The sequence below is a fragment of the Trichomycterus rosablanca genome, chromosome 13 (assembly GCF_030014385.1).
Source record: "Trichomycterus rosablanca isolate fTriRos1 chromosome 13, fTriRos1.hap1, whole genome shotgun sequence".
Lineage (NCBI taxonomy): Eukaryota > Metazoa > Chordata > Actinopteri > Siluriformes > Trichomycteridae > Trichomycterus > Trichomycterus rosablanca.
In genome coordinates, this window is record NC_086000.1 from 7,156,693 (window position 1) to 7,177,796 (window position 21,104).

Here is a 21,104-nt window from a genome sequence, read left to right on the forward strand (position 1 = left end):
TCCGCAGCCATGCCTTTGTAATGTGTGCAGCATGTGGTTTTGCATTGTCTTGTTGAAAAATGCATGGATGTCCCTGGAAAAGATGACGTCTTGAAGGCAGCATGTGTTGCTCTAAGATCTCAATGTACTTTTCTGCATTAATGCTGCCATCACAAAAGTGTAAATGACCTTTGCCAGGGGCCCCATACCATGACAGACCCTGGCTTTTGGACTTGTTGCTGATAACAGTCTGGATGGTCCTTTTCGTCTTTGGTCCGGAGCACACGGCATCCATTTTTTCAAAAAAAAAAAAAAAACCTGGAATGCTGATTCATCTGACCACAATACACGTTTCCACTGTGTGATGGTCCATCCTAGATGCCTCAGAGCCCAGAGAAGTCGACGCCGCTTCTGGACATGGTTAACATAAGGCTTTTTTTTTGCACAGTAAAGTTTTAAGTGGCATTTGTGCATGTAACTCTGTATTGTAGTGCTTGACAAAAGTTTGCCAAAGTAATCCCTCACCCATGTGGTTATATCAGCTATTGTTGAGTGACGGTTCTTGATGCAGTGCCGTCTGAGGGATCGAAGATCACTGGTGTTCAGCTTAAGCTTGCACCCTTGGCCTTTACGCATTAAAATTCCTCCCGATTCCTTGAATGGTTTAATGATATTATGCACTGTAGAGGGAGAAATATGCAAATCCCTTCCAATCTTTCTTTGAGGTACATTGTTTTTAAACGTCAGTAATTTTCTCACATTTGTTGACAAACTGGAGATCCTCTGATCATCTTTGCTCATCGAAGACTTTCCTGGATGCTGCTTTTGTACCAAACCATGATTACAATCACCTGTTGACGTCACCTGTTTGGAATCACATCATTATTTAGTTTTTTCACCTCATTATTAGCCCTAAATTGCCCCCTTCACAACTTTTTTTGGAATGTGTGGCAGGCCTGAAATGCAGGAATGGAGGTTTATTAATAAATGAAATGAAGTTGATTAGATAAAACATGAAATATCTCAGGTTTAAACTGTCTGCAGTCAAATAAAAGTCAAAGTAAATGTAAGAAACACTGCATTTCTATTTTATTTGCATTTTCCATACTGTCCCAACTTTTTCTGATTCGTGGTTGTAATTCATAACAAAGTAAATTCAAAGCAGACACTTGATGTGTCTTTTCATAACTGCTTTAAATCTGACATACTAGCTGGTTTTCAAGCATGAACTGCTTACTTTAGGTCTAGCCACAGCATCCCCATAGCGTTCAGATTTGGACTTTGAAAAGACTAAATTTAATTCTGTTTATTTACAGATATTCTCATGTGAACTCGCTGTTGTACTTTGATTTGTCATCCTGCTGTATAATCCAATTACAAGACAGCTCCAGTTTATGACAGAGTTTACATTCTCTTCAAGATTTTTCCAATGGAGTGTGGACTTCATTCATCTTTAAATAACAGCAACACCCCCTTCTCACATCACCATATTTCCATGTTTGAATGTTGGCAAAAGTTCTTACTATGACATGCTGTATTTGCTTTTTGCAATCACAATAAAACTCTTGTTTTTCTTTTTTTTACATTTGATTTGTCTGTAAAGCAATATCGCAAGAATATCCATGTTGATTTGGTTTGGGGATTATGGTTTTTTTTTTTAGCACATTTTACATAAGCACTGATGGTGCTATATACACCGATCAGGCATATCATTATGACCACCTTCCTAATATTTTATTGGTCCCACTTTTGCTGCCAAAACAGCCCTGACCCGTCGAAGCATGGACTCCACTAGACCCCTGAAGGTGTGCTGTGGTATCTGGCACCAAGATGTTAGCAGCAGCTCAAACCATTCCTGAACCATTTTTGCTTCGTGGCAGGGCGTATTATCCTGCTGAAAGAGGCCACAGCCATCAGGGAATACTGTTTCCATGAAAGGGTGTACATGGTCTGCAACAATGCTTAGGTAGGTGGTACGTCTCAAAGTAACATCCACATGGATGCAGGACCCAAGGTTGCCCAGCAGAACATTGCCCAAAGCATTACACTGCCTCCAACAGCTTGCCTTCTTCCCATAGTGCATCCTGGTGCCATGTGTTCCCCAGTGATGCACATGCACCTGGCCATCCATGTGATGTAAAAGAAACCTTCTTCCATTGTTCTGTGGTCCAGTTCTGATGCTCACGTACCCATTGTTACCGCTTTTGGCGGTAGACAGGGGTCAGCATGGGCACCCTGACTGGTCTGCGACTATGCAGCCCCACACGCAACAAACTGTGATGCACTGTGTATTCTGACACCTTTCTATCAGAACCAGCATTAACTTCTTCAGCAATTTGAGTTATAGTAGCTCGTCTGTTGGATCGGACCACACGGGTCAGCCTTCGCTCCCCACGTGCATCAATGATCCTTGGCCGCCCATGACCCTGTCGCTGGTTTACCACTGTTCCTTCCTTGGACTACTTTTGATAGATACTGACCACTGCAGACCGGAAACACCCCACAAGTACTGCAGTTTTGGAGATGCTCTGACCCAGTCGTCTAGCCATCACAATTGGGCCCTTGTCAAACTTTGAGGATAAAATGTTCACTTGCTGCGTAATATATCCCACCCACTAACAGGTGCCATGATGAAGAGATAATCAGTGTTATTCACTTCACCTGTCAGTGGTCATAATGTTATGTCTGGTCGGTGTATATGTATACATATAACTTTACATGTGATAATAACCAAGGCTTTAAAACAAATCAAATACAAGAATGGCCATTTTTATTACAAGTACACTTAACTTTTCTCATGGTCCGGATTCCATTGTCTGTTTTCTTGAACTTTACCCAAGACAATAACTGTTTTTTTGCTGGTTATGCATTTAATTTTCACCTAACATCCAAATGCTGCCCTGGTTTTAAGACCTCTTTAATATTTTTGATATTTATTCATAGTGGCTTTTACTATCATATACAATGCAATGTTCTCATTAAATGAATAAACTGTCTGTTTAGATGTTGAACTGGTATCAGCAGAAAGCACCAAGGCCAGCTGCTGGGTGAACCATAAGCTGCGGCAGCATGAGGAGCAGTGGAAGGAGGACGACTGCACGTTCTGCCAGTGCAAGGATGGCGAGCATCATTGCACAGCCATGGCCTGCAAACAGAGCTGCCACAACCCTGTCAAGATCCCTGGAGAATGCTGCCCTTTTTGTGAGGGTAGGAACACAGACATAGACACAAATGCCAGACACTGGCAGCAAGAGAATTCACACACAAGCAGCGACACAACATTGCATATAGTCAAGCCAGAAAGTCTGCACACCCCTTTCACCTTCTCCCTGTTTTATTACGTTACAGACTCATTCTATAATAGATTGAGTTCTTTTTTTTGCCTCAAACATCTACACACAATCACCAATAATTACAAAGTCAAAAAAGGGTTTAGAAAATGTGCAATTTTTTTTACTGACAAAAATGGTTTATTTAGGGGTTACATATCTGTACACACCCTTAGCCTAATACTTGGTTGATGCACCTGGGCTCTGGCTGGGCCACTCAAGGACATTCACAGACTTTCTCAGAAGCCACTCCTTTGTTCTCTTGGCCGTGTGCTTCGAGTCGTTGTCATGTTGGAAGGTAAACCTTTGCCCCAGTCTGAGGTCCAGAGCACTCTGAAGCAGGTTTTCTTCAAGGATCTCAGTGTACTTAGCTGCATTCATCTTTCCCTCTATCAGGACTAGCAGTCCCGGTCCCGCTGCTGAAAAACATTCCCACATCATGATACTGCCACCACCATGCTTCACTGTAGGAACGGCATTAGCCAGGTGATGAGCGGTGCCTGGTTTCCTCCAGACGTGATGCTTGGTATTCAGGCCAAAAAGTTCAATTTTGGTTTCATCAGACCAGAGAATCTTGTTTCTTATGGTTTGAGAGTCCTCTAGGTGCCTTTTGGCAAACTCCAAGGAGGCTGTCATGTGCATTTTAAAGGCGTGATTTGTGAAGTGCTGCCTGGATGGTTGATCTTCTGATAGGCTCTCCCATCTCCACAAGGATACACTGGAGCTCTGTCAAAGTGACCCTCGGGTTCCTGCTCACCTCACTGGCCAAGGTCCGTCTTCCCCGATCACTCAGTTTGGCCAGGTGACCAGGTCTAGGAAGATTTTTGGTGGTTCCAAACTTCTTCCATTTACGAATGATGGTGGACACTGTGCTCTTTGGGACCTGTAAAGCTGCAGCAATTTTTCTGTACCCTTCTCCAGATCTATGCCTTGACACAATCCTGTTTCTGAAGTCTGCAGATAATTCTTTTGACCCCGTGGCTTGGAGTTTGGTCTGATATGCACCGTCAACTGTGGGACCTTATATAGGCAGGTGTTGGCAATCCCCAATCATGTCCAATCAATTGAATTTACCACAGGTGGACTCCAATTAAACTGTAGAAACATTATTATACTGTAGAATGAGTCTGTAATGTAATAAAATGTGGAAAGGGTAAAAGGGGTGTGCAGACTCTAGACCTTACTCTTGCTTTCCCCAGCAAGAAAACCTTCTCAGCATTATCTAAAGTATGCTGGCTGTTTGAAAATAAACACTGCAACTGCTGGCTCATAGTAACACGTAACAAGCCCCATTATTACCCCCAGCCAAAAAACAGCTGCAATTACCAATGATCTTCTGTAAATCAAAATAATATTTATAGTACTGGCCATAGCTTTGGAAATAATTAAAGCCTGTTATATTCAAATACAAATATAAAAATACACAAAATGCATCTTAAATTCGGCTGCTAACAATTACAGTAAATGAAGCGAGATTTCTACATGTGCAAAACATGTTCAAATGTGCACCAAAGAAGAAAAAAAAGTACCCAGATGATCAACATGAATTGAGGACAGTTGGTTTAAATTTGCCATGTATTTAAAATGTCATAGACAGACAAATTATAAAATCATATATGCTCAGATAACGTTTAAGTGTGAAAGTGTGTTTTAGGCATCAAATTCTACATTTGTTTATATTTACCAAATACTTTTAAGTTCAGTAAAAACATAGGAAATATTTTTGTTGTACTTTGGTCAGTTAACTAAACCTTTAATAGTGTTATTAAATCACATATTGTTGTTTTTATACAGAATATCCCAAAATTTTTGGAAAATAGGGTTTGCAAATGTTGGGTTAATAGTAGCCGCTTGTTGTACACATGCTAAACGTAGTAGATATTGCCTACAGGCAGCTATGGTTAGTACCCACAGACAGCCACAAACCACCAACAGGTTGTTGATCCAGCCATCTATTAATGAACCAACAACCAACAGCCATAACATTAAAACCACCTCCTTGTTTCTACACTCACTGTCCATAAGCTCAACTTATGACTGTAGTCCATCTGTTTCTCTACAAACTTTTTTGGCCTACTTTCACCCTGTTCTTCAATGGTCAGGACCCCCACAGGACCACTACAGAGCAGGTATTATTTAGGTGGTGGATCATTCTCAGCACTGCAGTGACACTGACATGGTGGTGGTGTGTTAGTGTGTGTTGTGCTGGTATGAGTGGATCAGACACAGCAGCGCTGATGGAGTTTTTAAATACCGTGTCCACTCACTGTCCACTCTACACTCCTACCTAGTTGGTCCACCTTGTAGATGTAAAGTCAGAGACGATCGCTCATCTATTGCTGCTGTTTGAGTTGGTCATCTTCTAGACCTTCATCAGTGGTCACAGGACGCTGCCCATGGTTGGCTGGATATATTTTGGGTTGGTGGACTATTTTCAGTCCAGCAGTGACAGTGAGGTGTTTAGGAACTCTATCAGCGCTGCTGTGTCTTATCCACTCATACCAGCACAACACACACTAACACACCACCACCATGTCAGTGTCACTGCAGTGCTGAGAATGATCCACCACCCAAATAATACCTGCTCTGTGGTGGTCCTGTGAGAGTCCTGACCTTTAAAGAACAGCATAAAAGGGGGCTAACAAAGCATGCAGAGAAACAGATGGACTACAGTCAGTAATTGTAGAACTACAAAGTGCTTCTATATGATAAGTGGGGCTGATAAAATGGACAGTGAGTGTAGAAACAAGGAGGTGGTTTTAATGTTATGGCTGATCAGTGTATATGTCAATATGGACTAAAGTGTTTCTATAGAAAATTATATATCAGCTTCAGATCTGTAAGAACTGAGAATCTAAAAAGAACATTGTTCAAAAATAAATGATCCCAATGTTAGATTTCCAGCTGTGATTGTAACCTCAGTAGTTAATATAATTATGAAGTAGCTCAGTCATTGCTTTGTTGATCATAATTTTTTTGTATAATGTAAGAAAATCACTTCTAAACTCTGAAGTCTTGCCACTCTAGAGCTTGTTAGTTATACCATACCATACCATACCATACCATACAGAATGCTTGTTTCCCCCTATACAGTAGCTCATTAATGCATTCCTGCAGGCTACTCTGCACAAGCTTTGCTTTTATTGGTCTAACCTGGCAAACAGTATCCAGCCTAGCTTCTTTAACTGAGCAATATTGTTCAAAGCTCCCCTTGCTTGGCTTGCCAGTATTCAGATGCATTTGTGGCTTGCACACCTGCCATCACAGCGGTGCTACCCATTAAAACCACCCCTCAAGATAAGAGCCTCATTTATTATATCGTCATTTAAATACCAAAAAATTTGATGGTAGTGGTTTCAGGAGGGGTTGCCTGTAAACCTAATTTTAGAGGCTTGATAATGTGCAGTAATTGAAGTTTAATGAGAGGCAGCTTGTTCATCAAAGCTCCAAGATGAGGAGACTCATAGCAGCGTAATTTCGATTACATTTATCTGTAATTATTAGATCCTGGAGGGCACTGCTGTCTGTCATGTAAGCATTAGGCCACAGTTTTTAATCATCAATTTACAACCCCAAATCAGAAAAAGTTGGGACAGCATGAAAAATACAAATAATAAAAAAACACAGAGTTTCTTGCGTTTACTTTGATTTTTATTTGATTGCAGACAGGATGAACCTGAGATATTTCATGTTTTGTCTGCTCAACATCCATTCCTGCACTTCAGGCCTGCAACACATTCCAAAAAAAGTTGGGACAGTAAAGCATTTACCACTTTGTAATGTTGCCATTCCTTTTCACCACACTTAACAGACGTTTTGGCACCGAGGAGACCAAGTGATTTAGTGTTTCAGGTTTTTTTTTGTCCCATTCTTACTCCAAACACGTCTTAAGATGTGCAACAGTACGGGGTCGTCGTTGTCGCATTTTTTGTTTTAAAATTCTCCACCCATTCTTTATTGGGGACAGGTCAGGACTGCAGGCAGGCCAGTCCAGTACCCGTACCCTCTTCTTCCGCAGCCATGTCTTTTTTCAATGTCTTGAAGGCAGCGTATGTTGCTCTAAGAGCTCAATGTACTTTTCTGCATTAATGCTGCCATCACAGAAGTGTAAATGGCCTTTGAGAAAGGCACTGATATAGCCCCATACCATAACAGACCCTGGCTTTTGGACTAGTGAAAGTATGGCACTGAAAATAGTACTATCATGTGTTAATTTGTGTTAGCAACACTAATTGTGGTAAAAAGCTAGGGACATAAAATTACCCAAAAAGCAATGAAGTTACTTACTGGTATCCAAGTCCCTTTATTTAAAAAAAAAAGTAGGTAATCGTAGTTGTTTTAGATTATGCCCCAACACTCTATAAGTGCCATTAAAGTGAGATAAAAATGTAGGCACAACCGCAACTTAGCTACAAAGCCACACAAGCTTCTACAATGTTTTGCCTGAGTTGAATAGTGCATTAAAATCCTTTGTCCTAGGTTGCAACACACTGCTAACTTTCAAACTACATTTGGAATCATCAGCACAAGAACTCTCTGTTTGAATGTTTAATGAATTAGTGTTTATAGCTGAGAAACTGCACCCAACCTCAATATCATCATGTGTAGTTTAAAGAACATTTGGCTGGAGTGGTGTCAGAAACTCCACTATTGTGTTTTGGGTCAAGCATCACCATATTTCTTGGTCTCATATCTCATGGACATATTTTGATTTAATGTTTTGATGTTTCTTGTAAATTTTGGGGCTGTTTTAATGTTTTTAATATGGAGCCCTCAGATCTATAAAGGGTACCATAAGTAACTGTTTGTTTTCATATATTTTCTTTCAGAGCCTTCATATGAAACAGTGAGCCCATTACTGTGTCCTCCGCTTGAAAACTGCACTCTGTCTGGAAATGACTGCCCTTTTGGATTCCTGCAGGACCAAAATGGCTGTCTACTTTGTCAGTGTCTAGCCAGTAAGTAAACACTAGACCACACACTTTTTTTAGTTTACCAACAAATGACATTTTCATACATTTGCTCACGTATCCAGTCTTTTCGGGTTTTATAACTCATTCATAAGACAAATATATCTAGTAGCCCAGGTGCTGCGGTATATTTTAAAGTTACCATGACTATGCCGTAATTGCTCCAAAGGTTGCAAATTGTGTAGTGGGGAGACTGAAGGGTTCACCTTTAAAAAACACCCAGTTCTCTATTGCAGTTTCTCTGCTGTTTGTAGCACCCTCATGCTGGACGAGGAGATTTACAGACTAGAATTCGTCCCCTCCAACATGCGTGTATTCAACAGACAGCAGCAAACTAGGCATGGATAGTCACGCTATGCCCTACGTAAATCCTCCACCTTTTGGGCTGGCACCTCACCCAGACAACAGATGTCACATTTTTGCAGTGCCAATGAGGATAAACCCTATATAACCTTGCCTGCCTCAGACATGGCCAATTATGCCTGCTGGGCAACCAACCAGGTTGGTAGCACCACAAGAGGTTATGCTGTCTGTATTGGTAGACCAGCATATTAGCCTGTTTCACCACTGGTATGCCATGCAGCATCAATTTTAACATGGTCTCACTTATCGTAAGACTAATTACTTGAGAAAAGACTGCAACACAGGTCATATTTATATTAATCAGTAACATATTCATAATAGACTAGAATACAAAATAGTAATAAGTTATACTATACACTAATAAATAAAAATAAACAACTTGATCAGCAGAGATGGAGCAGTCGGATGGAGCTTGTAGGAATAAAGCAATGAAAAAGCAATAATCAAGATTTATAAAATTATTCAAACAGCCAATCATGTGACAATAGCACAAAGTATATATTTATACATAATCAGTAAACGTTACATTAAACCTGTAACCAGTAACTTTAACGGGTTTGTTCATGGAGTTCATGAAACAAACCCTCACTCTATACACACACTGCACATAAGAGATGAGTCATCTTGGATGTTATTCCAAGTACACAATGACTTGTTCATGAGGCACTTCCCATGACGTGCATTTCTTGTAGCTGAAAAATCTGGCCTATAACAGTAGGGAATTACCTCAGGTTTCACTTCTGTCTGCTAAAGTGAGTAATCTGAGGCTACAGTAGGCACATGCGAACCAAAAAAAAACATTTTGTCATAGAATTTGGCATAAACAGCATAAATCCATAGACCCATCAGCATTTAGTCTACAGTTCAGGCGGGTTTTGGCGGTGTATCTACAACCCCAAATCCGAAAAGGTTGGGACAGTATAGAAAAAACAAATAAAATAAAAATGCAGTGTTCCTTCCCACTCACCAGATCTGAATCCAACAGATCTTATTTGATAGAATGAAAGATTTGCAGCATGAAGGTCCTGCTAACAAATCTATGATTCAGAGAACAGAGGCTGTTATATTATATTTATACTGTCGTTAAACTGTGATTTAATTGTCAAACCTGCTCCAGATTACTTAGTACACATGAATACACATACAGTGTATCACAAAAGTGAGTACACCCCTCACATTTCTGCAGATATTTAAGTATATATTTTCATGGGACAACACTGACAAAATGACACTTTGACACAATGAAAAGTAGTCTGTGTGCAGCTTGTATAACAGTGTAAATTTATTCTTCCCTCAAAATAACTCAATATACAGCCATTAATGTCTAAACCACCGGCAACAAAAGTGAGTACACCCCTTAGTGAAAGTTCCTGAAGTGTCAATATTTTGTGTGGCCACCATTATTTCCCAGAACTGCCTTAACTCTCCTGGGCATGGAGTTTACCAGAGCTTCACAGGTTGCCACTGGAATGCTTTTCCACTCCTCCATGACGACATCACGGAGCTGGCGGATATTCGAGACTTCGCGCTCCTCCACCTTCCGCTTGAGGATGCCCCAAAGATGTTCTATTGGGTTTAGGTCTGGAGACATGCTTTGCCAGTCCATCACCTTTACCCTCAGCCTCTTCAATAAAGCAGTGGTCGTCTTAGAGGTGTGTTTGGGGTCATTATCATGCTGGAACACTGCCCTGCGACCCAGTTTCCGGAGGGAGGGGATCATGCTCTGCTTCAGTATTTCACAGTACATATTGGAGTTCATGTGTCCCTCAATGAAATGTAACTCCCCAACACCTGCTGCACTCATGCAGCCCCAGACCATTGCATTCCCACCACCATGCTTGACTGTAGGCATGACACACTTATCTTTGTACTCCTCACCTGATTGCCACCACACATGCTTGAGACCATCTGAACCAAACAAATTAATCTTGGTCTCATCAGACCATAGGACATGGTTCCAGTAATCATGTCCTTTGTTGACATGTCTTCAGCAAACTGTTTGCGGGCTTTCTTGTGTAGAGACTTCAGAAGAGGCTTCCTTCTGGGGTGACAGCCATGCAGACCAATTTGATGTAGTGTGCGGCGTATGGTCTGAGCACTGACAGGCTTACCCCCCACCTTTTCAATCTCTGCAGCAATGCTGACAGCACTCCTGCGCCTGTCTTTCAAAGACAGCAGTTGGATGTGACGCTGAGCACGTGCACTCAGCTTCTTTGGACGACCAACGCGAGGTCTGTTCTGAGTGGACCCTGCTCTTTTAAAACGCTGGATAATCTTGGCCACTGTGCTGCAGCTCAGTTTCAGGGTGTTGGCAATCTTCTTGTAGCCTTGGCCATCTTCATGTAGCGCAACAATTCGTCTTTTAAGATCCTCAGAGAGTTATTTGCCATGAGGTGCCATGTTGGAACTTTCAGTGACCAGTATGAGAGAGTGTGAGAGCTGTACTACTAAATTGAACACACCTGCTCCCTATGCACACCTGAGACCTAGTAACACTAACAAATCACATGACATTTTGGAGGGAAAATGATAAGCAGTGCTCAATTTGGACATTTAGGGGTGTAGTCTCTTAGGGGTGTACTCACTTTTGTTGCCGGTGGTTTAGACATTAATGGCTGTATATTGAGTTATTTTGAGGGAAGAATAAATTTACACTGTTATATAAGCTGCACACAGACTACTTTTCATTGTGTCAAAAAGTCATTTTGTCAGTGTTGTCCCATGAAAAGATATACTTAAATATCTGCAGAAATGTGAGGGGTGTACTCACTTTTGTGATACACTGTATATACTGTACACTTTTGATCTTCATTTGGTTGTCATGTGTAACTAGGTTGTAGTTTAAATCCAAATTATATATACACACATCTAGACATTTCAGCAGCAAATGATTTCATGATCACAGAGCACCTAGTTTCACATATGTAGATAAGCAGTTAACCCTGTTGCCTTAGATGCAGCCACAACATAAAAACTTTGCAGACTGACCACTTTTAAAGCCCCCTTGAGCACATGTTTCTGTAGTGCCAGTAGTGCACAACACAAGCAAACACTCGCTCTATACACACACATTGCACATGAGAGATGAATCATCTTGGATGTTATTCCAAGTACACAGTAACTTCTTCATGAGGCACTTCCCATGACGTGCATTTCTTGTAGCTGAGGAGACTCTTGAATGTTGTTTTTTAGGGCTGACTGGATAGTTTTTGTAAATAGACAATGGCTTTACTTTATGCACTGTTTAAGTTCACGTGCACTATACACTGATCAGCCATAACATTAAAACCACCTCCTTGTTTCTACACACATTGTCCATCCACTGACATGGTAGTTGTGTGTTGTGCTGGTATGAGTGGATAAGACACAGCACCTCACTGTCCCTGCTGGACTGAGAATAGTCCACCAAGCAAAAATATATTTAGCCAACAGCACCCTGTGGGCAGCATCCTGTGACCACTGATGAAGGTCTAGAAGATGACCAACTCAATCATCAGCAATAGATGAGCGATCATCTCTGACTTTGCATCTACAAGGTGGACCAACTAGGTAGAAGTGTCAGTGAGTGGACACGGTATTTAAAAACTCCAGCAGTGCTGCTATGTCTTATCCACTCATACCAGCACAATACACACTAACACACAACCACCATGTCAGTGTCACTGCCGTGCTGATAATTACCCACTACCCAAATAATACCTGCTCTGTAGTGGTCCTGGGAGAGACCATTGAAGAACAGCATAAAAGGGGGCTAACAAAGCATGCAGAGAAACAGATGGACTACAGTCAGTAATAGTAGAACTACAGAGTGCTTTTATATGGTAAGTGAAGCAAATAAGATGGACAGTGAGTGTCGAAACAAGGAGGTGGTTTTAATCTTATGGCTGATCAGTGTGTGTTTCTATTAAGTTCCTTCTGTTTGGGTGTTTCAGATGACTCCTGCCCCAAACTGTCCAGATACTGTACCAAGCAGTGCCCCATGGGATATGAGAAGGACGATTATGGCTGTGAAGTATGCGAGTGCGCTGAGTGTAGGCCACTAACATGCAGAAAGACCTGCCCATATGGTTATGTGTAAGTCCACTGTTATCTTGGTCTCATCTGAAATGTGTTATCAAAGTAATGTTTTTATGTTTGTTAGATGATCTGGGCAGCTGCGGTAAATGAATCCATCATTCATACCTCTTATATTCTTACCTTTTTATACCAAAGCAGGGTATATTGGCTGTAGGAAGTTATGTACAGGTGCCCTTCATTTTGCTTAAAAAAATCACATTTCTTACATTTACCAGTGTTTTACAGTGCAGCAATACACGCATATCATCTATGGTGCAAATTGAAGTGTTGTGCATACCAATATTAGTAAAAACATACAGAAACCATATATTCTTATGTGGATTGTAGAAGGCATCATTCACCTTAGCACATCATTAAAGCAAGGAGATCAAGCCACTAGCAGTTTTTACAGTCCAAAACTGATATTTTTTTATTTTTACAAAGCCAATATAAAAAGTTAAGACAGTAGTAAAATAAAACAGACTTATCTTTTTGACCTTTTTTATATAAAAGGGTCATTGCCCATCTAAACCTAATAACTGCTTGTGCTACTCTTGGCATTAACAACTGTAATCAAACGTTTGCAGAGTTCTGCATCACTGTAGAGGAATTTTGGCCCACTCTTCTTTACATAATTGTTTTAATTCAACAACATTGGAGGGTTTTCCAGCATTAACTGACCGTTTAAGGTCTTGCCACAGTATCTCAATGGGATTTAATTCAGGACTTTGACTCAGCCATTCCAAAACCCTTATTTTGTTTCTTTTGAACCATTCAGAGTTGGACTTTGTGTGCTTTGGATCATTGTTTTGCTGCATAACCCAACTGAGCTTAAGCTTTACATCATAAAACGCAGGTGGACATTCTCCTTCAGGATTTTCTGATAGAGAGCAGAGGTCATAATTTCATTAATTCTGACAAGTTGTGCAAAGAACATCACACTACCACCACCATGTTTAACTGTTTGGTATTACATTCTTACATTGGAATGCAGTGTTAGCTTTACGCCAAATGTAAGAATGTCCATGTCATCCAAAAAATTCCACCTTTGACTTACCATGCATTCTTGGTAGGCTAGTAAGCTTCATCACTGTGTGCGTGTAACATTAAATATATACACCGATCAGCCATAACATTAAAACCACCTCCTTGTTTCTACAGTCACTGTCCATTTTATCAGCTCCACTTACCATAAAGAAGCACTTTGTAGTTCTACAATTATTGACTGTAGTCCATCTATTTCTCTACATACTTTTTTTAGCCTGCTTTCACCCTGTTTTGCTGGATTATCTGAATCTTTTATTAATATTATAGACTGTAGATGCTAAAAATTCCTTCTGACTGAGCTCTGTCATTAGACAACCTTTTTCCACCCTTTTATTCACTCTTTACACAACATATCTAAAAAATAAAAGTATGTATACTGAATATTTTTTTCCTAATAAGTTTACGGTTATAACAACAAAAAGAGCTTAACTGCTTGTAAAATAAATAATAAAATTACCAGACTTTTATTGTTATCAAATTATTTTTATGTGTATAAGTGTTTAACTAAAAGGAACAGTTTAAGGTCTAGCTGTTGCACTGATAACTCCCTTGTTGAACATCAAAGAGAGTTTGACCCTTAACCATTTCATTCTGGCCATGGTGTGAAGAAATGGCTCGGGATGCCTCCCTCCCGGCATGTAATGCCCTGAATGCAACATCTGGAAGCTTTTCTCTCTGCTCCCAACAGATCCTCCCCTCCAAGCTAGTTCTCGTTTCATTTTATAAACCAGCCCTCTGTTTTAAAACAATGATCAAATACTGCGAAGCAGTCCTTGTGCATCTAACGTGAAATTCCTCTGGTATGTGAACCATGTTCTAAAGAGCTTTTTTTTTTAAATGGCAACAATATGATATTTACTGAGTGCCTGTGACTGCATTGTGTAAAGATGGGTCCAAAAAGCACAGGATTCACCCACAGATCCCTGAGAGATAGTTTTGGCACATGAAGAAACAAGGCCAAAACAATACAAATTAAAAATCTGTTGAGGTTTTGCTTTCATTTATGTGATGCTATTGTCTTTGAAGATGACTTAGTAATGAGGCTGATTTTTTGACAAATGAATTGCATTAAGAACTGATGTGTGTTTGATATTATATGGCCAGTTATAGTCTAATAAGACTAATAATAGGGTTTTAATCATTGGCAGATGGTTGGCAATTTGTTTTGTTAAGCTAACCTGGCAGCAATTTATAAAAAAAAAAAAAAAAGCAAAAACAGAAACTGAAATGAAATCTCATTCACAAAAGTTTTAAGACCCTTTATTCAATACGTTGTAAGTTCTTGAATATGTCTCTACAACCTTTGCATCCCTGGATTTAGGCAATTTATCCCATTGTTTATGCTGAATATTCTCAAACTAAGTCTGAATGGCAAGCATATGTGAACTGCCATCTTCAGGTTAATTGATAAGGTTTAAGTCTGGGCTTAGTCTGGGACACTTAAGATTATTCAGAGCACCAAAGTCAGTACAGTGTTTTGGCTGTTGAGAGGTGAACTGTCGCCTCACCCTGAGTTAGCGTGAGATTGTGAAGAGATTTTCTTCACTTGTGTTCCAGTATTGGGCTACATTCATCCATCCCTCAATTCCTACCAGTCTTTCTGTCGCTGAGACGCACCCACAAAGCATGATGCTGCCACCACCATGTTTCACCATAAGGATGATATTAGCTCGGTGATCTAAAAATGTCTTTCCTCATGTTCTCAGTGTCCTTTATATGCTGTTTAGCAAACTCTTGTCTTACTCAAAAGTAGCCACTTTGCCTAAAATACCTGTTTTATGAAGTGCTGCAAAGATGGTTGTCAATCCAGCAAGTTGTCTTATCTCTGCACAGGACCTTTGGAGCCTTTTGAAAGTGATTGTTGGGTTCCTTTTTGCCAACAACAAGGTTCATGGTTGCACCAAGCATGTGTTTAAAGACTATTAAGGCCAAAATGGACCTGAGAGTTCTAAAAGTATTAGATATTGTTCTAAATAAATTCCCCGATCAAAGCCTTGTCACAATTTAATTACTGAGAGACGAAAGCAATTCCTTACATTTTATGATTTTTTTTAATGTAGTATAAATTGTGGGTCTAGATGTGTGTTATTAAAACTATGTTTAATCCATTTACATTACAAGTGGGTTTTGAGTTCTAGATGAACATTTCAGGTTCAAGAATAAATAAAGCAAACAGCATGTACCTGATCACAATTTGTAGTGCCACAGTAAAGAGTCTGAATACTTTTGTGAATACTAGATTTAAGTTGAATTTTTAATTAGCATTTAATAAAACACATGTTCACTTGGTTGTCAGTATAAGTGATTAATTATTAGTAAAAATGTTCTATTGTAAAAATTATATGCAAATAAATAAAACAATATAATAATAAATATGATTTGATGGTGATAGAGATAGAAAATCAATATATAGGTGCCCAGGTGGCGCAGCGGGATATTTTGCTAGCACACCAGCACCGAGGTTCTGAACTCCTTAGTTCAAAACTCGGCATTGCCACTCGTCGCCATCTAGCAGGCATAATTGGCAGTGCCTGCACGGAGGGATGACCAGAATATGTCATATAAGGACTAAGGACACTGATTGGCGGATAGAGGTGCCTGTGCAGAGTGCATGGGTGAAAAAGTGTTCTGTTAGGGGCTAAGGGCGGGTCGGAGGAGGCGTGAGCAGCAATATACCCTCCTCAACTGCAAAAAATCGAGGATCCCCAGCAGTGGAAGACAAATTGACTACACTAAATTGGGAGAAAATGGGAGAGAAATTTAAATTAATATATATGATGAGTGATTATATGGTAGATTAGGTTGTAATGACAGTGGTGAGGAATTAATTTATATGATTAATAATATGGTTTATATGGTTTGTTGGCTGAGATGGTGATGGTGGTAGAAAATCCATGTATATGATGACTGAGATTATGGTTGTATATACAGTAGTTTGACAGTGGAGATGATAATGTGGAGAGTCTGTTTATATGATGACAGATTGTATAACTGATTGATATGGTTGTATATATGGTTTATTGGTGGAGATGGAAATAGTAATGTAACTTACTTATATGGTTTTAAATGTTGTGTTTTGTGTTTGCTTGTTTCTAAATACAGTTTTACTTCAATAATCAGGTACATTGGATGGAATTGTAGTTGTAGTGGATACAATGTGAACTACAGTGGGGTTCTTTCTCACAGGCTAGTGAAAATCATAAAAACTAGGCACTCGGTAAAGCAGTCTGACACATTGCTATCACATGTATAATGCCTCTGACCTCTGCTTTCAAGACTGGGTTATGAAAAGAAAACAATTTCATTGTATTGTACATGTGTATTTGACAATAAAGGCATTTTTCAATAATACGAACATACTGACTTGATTTCAAATGACCTGTGGACTGTTAGCTGTCGGCCTTGGCCTAAACCAACTCCAAGATGAAAGATGTAGAAGTAAAAGAAAAATACAAGTTTTATTTGGCTAGCTCTTATCACAGTGTATGAACAGCAGCTGTTTTGACTACCATTTGGCACTGTGGAGCACCCGGAGCTTTGAACAATGTAGGACTTAAATTGTTTCCCCTTGTCAATGAAACTAAATAATCATCTGATCTGACAGGACATAGCTGGGCCTTTGGTAGGGGCCCACTGGCATGTGTGCCTGATTTAGCAGTAGTCCTTGGTGAAATTCCACAGACTGACTTTAAACAAAGGCTGATTTGAAAGGTCACTGGACGGCCTGGTTCTGTGTTTGTACACCAAGATCCTTCACTGTCTGCTCACACGAAATACACATTACTGCTGTTTTAGCAAGTGATCAAAAAAGAGAAACGAATTACTGTATCTGTACTAATATTTGAGCATATTGTACATTTTTGAATGAAGGAAGAGCAGCCAAGAGTATGGTAATAAGGCATGGCTAGAGAAGCTAAAGTAGCATAGCAGTAAGCACAGTGTTGAAAGTAATTTATGAGAAGTTGCACAGGATTTACTTTGCAGTAATAAAGTCTGTAATTAAGGTCACAGAAAGGCAAGGGGAACAGAACATTGTCTGAGATCAACCATAACATTAAAACCACCTCCTTGTTTCTACACTCACTGTCCATTTTATCAGCTCCACTTACCATATAAAAGCACTTTGTAGTTTTACAATTACTGACTGTAGTTCATCTGTTTCTCTACATACTTTTTAGCCTGCTTTCACCCTGTTCTTAAATGGTCAGGACCCCCACAGGGCCACCACAGAGCAGGTATTATTTGGGTGGTGGATCATTCTCAGCACTGCAGTGACACTGACATGGTGGTGGTGTGTTAGTGTGTTTTGTGCTGGTATGAGTGGATCAGACACAGCAGCACTGCTGGAGTTTTTAAATACCGTGTCCACTCACTGTCCACTCTATTAGACACTTCTACCTAGTTGGTTCGCCTTGTAGATGTAAAGTCAGAGACGATCGCTCATCTATTGCTGCTGTTTGAGTTGGTCATCTTCTAGACCTTCATCATTTGTCACAGGACGCTGCCTACGGGACGCTGTTGGCTGGATATTTTGGGTTGGTGGACTATTCTCAGTCAGTTTAAAAACTCCAGCAGTGCTGCTGTGTCTCATACACTCATACCAGCACAACACACATGAACACACCACCACCACGTCAGTGTCACTGCAGTACTGAGAATGATCCACCACCTAAATAATACCTGCTCTGTAGTGGTCCTGGGAAAGTCTTGACCATTGAAGAACAGGGAGATACCGGCTTAAAAAAAGCATGCAGAGAAACAGATGGACTACAGTCAGTAATTGTAGAACTAAGAAGTGCTCCTATATGGTAAGTGGAGCTGATAAAATGGACAGTGAGTGTAGAAACAAGGAGGTGGTTTTAATGTTATGGCTGATCAGTGTATATGTAGCAATAAATAAGTGAATATGGAACAATGGAGTGAGCATTAGAGACATGGACTTATAGGGAATAGATGAATGGTAGTGTTAAGTGGATTGAGGAGACTTTTTAGAGATAGAATGGCATACTCACCACAATAATCTCACTTGTTTTTGGGTGCTGTCTTTATCTGGACTTTTGAAAGGGAACGATATAGGGGGGAAGAAAGCAAAACCATATGCCTGGGTGTACCAGGTTTGACCATCTGGCTGCTTGGTATTTTTAGAGTACAGATTACTTGACTACTCATTAAATTGTTTAACCCCTATTGCAAATTAGTTTTATTAGCTAAATTTAGGTGTTCACAATAAACTAGTTACACGAGAACCATTTAAATAGCTCAGTACGGCTAAAATAACAAGTTTCTACAAATATAAAACAAAAGACCACTTTTAATAAGTACTACACTGAAGTATTCAACCCCTTAATCACAAGCATCTTTGTTTTCTATTTATTTATGCATTTTCTCCTATTTTCTTCCAATTTAGCGTAGTAAATCTGTCTTCCATTGTTGGGGGATCCCTGACTGCATTTGAGGAGGGTATGTTGCTGCTCACATCTCCTCCGACATGTGCGCAGTCCTAGCAGACCCCTTCTTTTCGCCCATGCATTCTGCACAGACGCCTCTATCTGCTAATCAGGGTCCTTGCACAGTGATTAAAGACCCCACCCACTTAGTTCGGTCATCCCGCCCCCTCGCAGACACGGTGGCCAATTAGTGTCTGCTGCAGGCACTGTCAATTATGCCCGCTAGATGGTGCCCAGCCGACTGGTTTCAAACTGAGGAGTTCAGAATCTCGGCGCTGGTGTGCTAGCGAAATATCCTGCTGCGCCACCTGGGCGCCAATCACAAGCATCTTTAGTACTTAATAGAGCACCCTTTTTGCTGATATGACCTGCTTCAAACGTGATGCATACCAAGACATCAGCTTCTGTCAGCGTCCCTGAGGAATCTTGGCTTATTTGTTATGTGCAATGACCTCCAGTTAAATCACTCTGTTCCTCAGCTTTTTTATTGCAATGAGTATTAATGGTAAGTAAGTTGTTTTACAGTGTATTATATCATATTTCACAACTCATTTAGTTATGTACTAATTTAAATGGCAGCTTTTCTGTATATTCATGGGTTTTAATAGTAAATCTATGACAGATGTTAATGGCCAACTGTTATTGTGCTACTTTACTTCTTTAGGAGGAACAAGCATGGCTGTGAGATGTGTCGCTGCATTAAGTGCCCCCCTTTTACATGTGAAAAGCAGTGCAGTCATGGCTATAAGCAGAACAGAAAAGGCTGCAATGTTTGTCTATGCAAAGGTAAGTGATCACTTAAAGCTTTATTTGGCTTTTGATAGAGTCTGATATTTCAGTTTTGCCGAAAATTATAAACACACCCTGAATCCATTCATCAGAATATAAATGAGTGCGTCAATGACTCCATACTTATGCAGATTTATGCACATTAATTTGTTTTATACAGAAGTCAGAAATCATGTTTAGATTAATGGGACAATACATTACCGTACATACTGTACATCAGAGCATTATGATGGGTTTGGAACATTGTGGTCGTGCATGTAACAATTTGGAAATAGTTCATGGAAATGGTGGAATCAATATGTCCTTTTCAGATTTTCCTCTTTTATTTATAGACATCATTTTGCCAAGTAAACATAATAATGATTATGTTCTGTGTAAGGGAAAACACTTAATGGGGTGTGATGTTACAGAAAAAATAATTCACCTTTGCAATGTATATGATTTTTTTTTACCTCACTGATGATTATAGGCAGCAATTACACATTTTAAAAAAGTCAGGTAGTAGTTACTTACCTCCAACTTGTCTGTTGGATCGGACCACACACACATGCATCAATGAGCCTTGGCCGCCCATGACCCTGTCGCCGGTTCACCACTGTTCCTTCCTTGGACCACTTTTGATAGATACTGACCACTGCAGACCCAAAACACCCCACAAGAGCTGCAGTTTTAAAGATGCTTTGACCCAGTCATCTAGCCATCACAATTTGGCCCTTGTCCAACTCGCTCAAATCCTTACACTTGCCCATTTTACCTGCTTCTAACACATAAAATTTGAGGATAAAATGTTCACTTGCTGCCTAATATATCCCACCCACTAACAGGTGTCATGATGAAGAGATAATCAGTGTTATTCACTTCACCTGTCAGTGCTCATAATGTTATGCCTGGTTGGTGTATGCTCATTTATGTGTCATATGCAGAAGAAATTTGCATTAGCTATTGACCAGGCCAGGCCGCCAGCAGATACAGAACAGAATTGGTTGTGTCAAAGGAAGGGAGGTTGACTGAGTTTGTTATTGCTGCTGCTGGCTAGTCGAGGCACATGCACCTTGAGGTAGGGAAATGGGCAACGTAACGTGTAATGTGTTCTGGCTCTCTGTGAGACTTTGTATGTCTTTAGC

At 40.1% G+C, this 21,104-nt stretch overlaps 1 protein-coding gene across 1 annotated transcript in view; it reads left to right on the forward strand.

Moving 5' to 3' along the window:
- The window catches only part of LOC134325364 (cysteine-rich motor neuron 1 protein-like), a 78,604-nt gene that overhangs the window by 44,982 nt on the left and 12,518 nt on the right, over nucleotides 1-21,104 (forward strand). Inside the window, exons 6-9 of the mRNA XM_063007535.1 lie at nucleotides 2,983-3,186; nucleotides 8,138-8,266; nucleotides 12,574-12,715; nucleotides 19,856-19,977. Coding sequence (XP_062863605.1) covers nucleotides 2,983-3,186; nucleotides 8,138-8,266; nucleotides 12,574-12,715; nucleotides 19,856-19,977 — 597 coding nt within the window. The remainder of the gene's footprint in view (nucleotides 1-2,982; nucleotides 3,187-8,137; nucleotides 8,267-12,573; nucleotides 12,716-19,855; nucleotides 19,978-21,104) is intronic.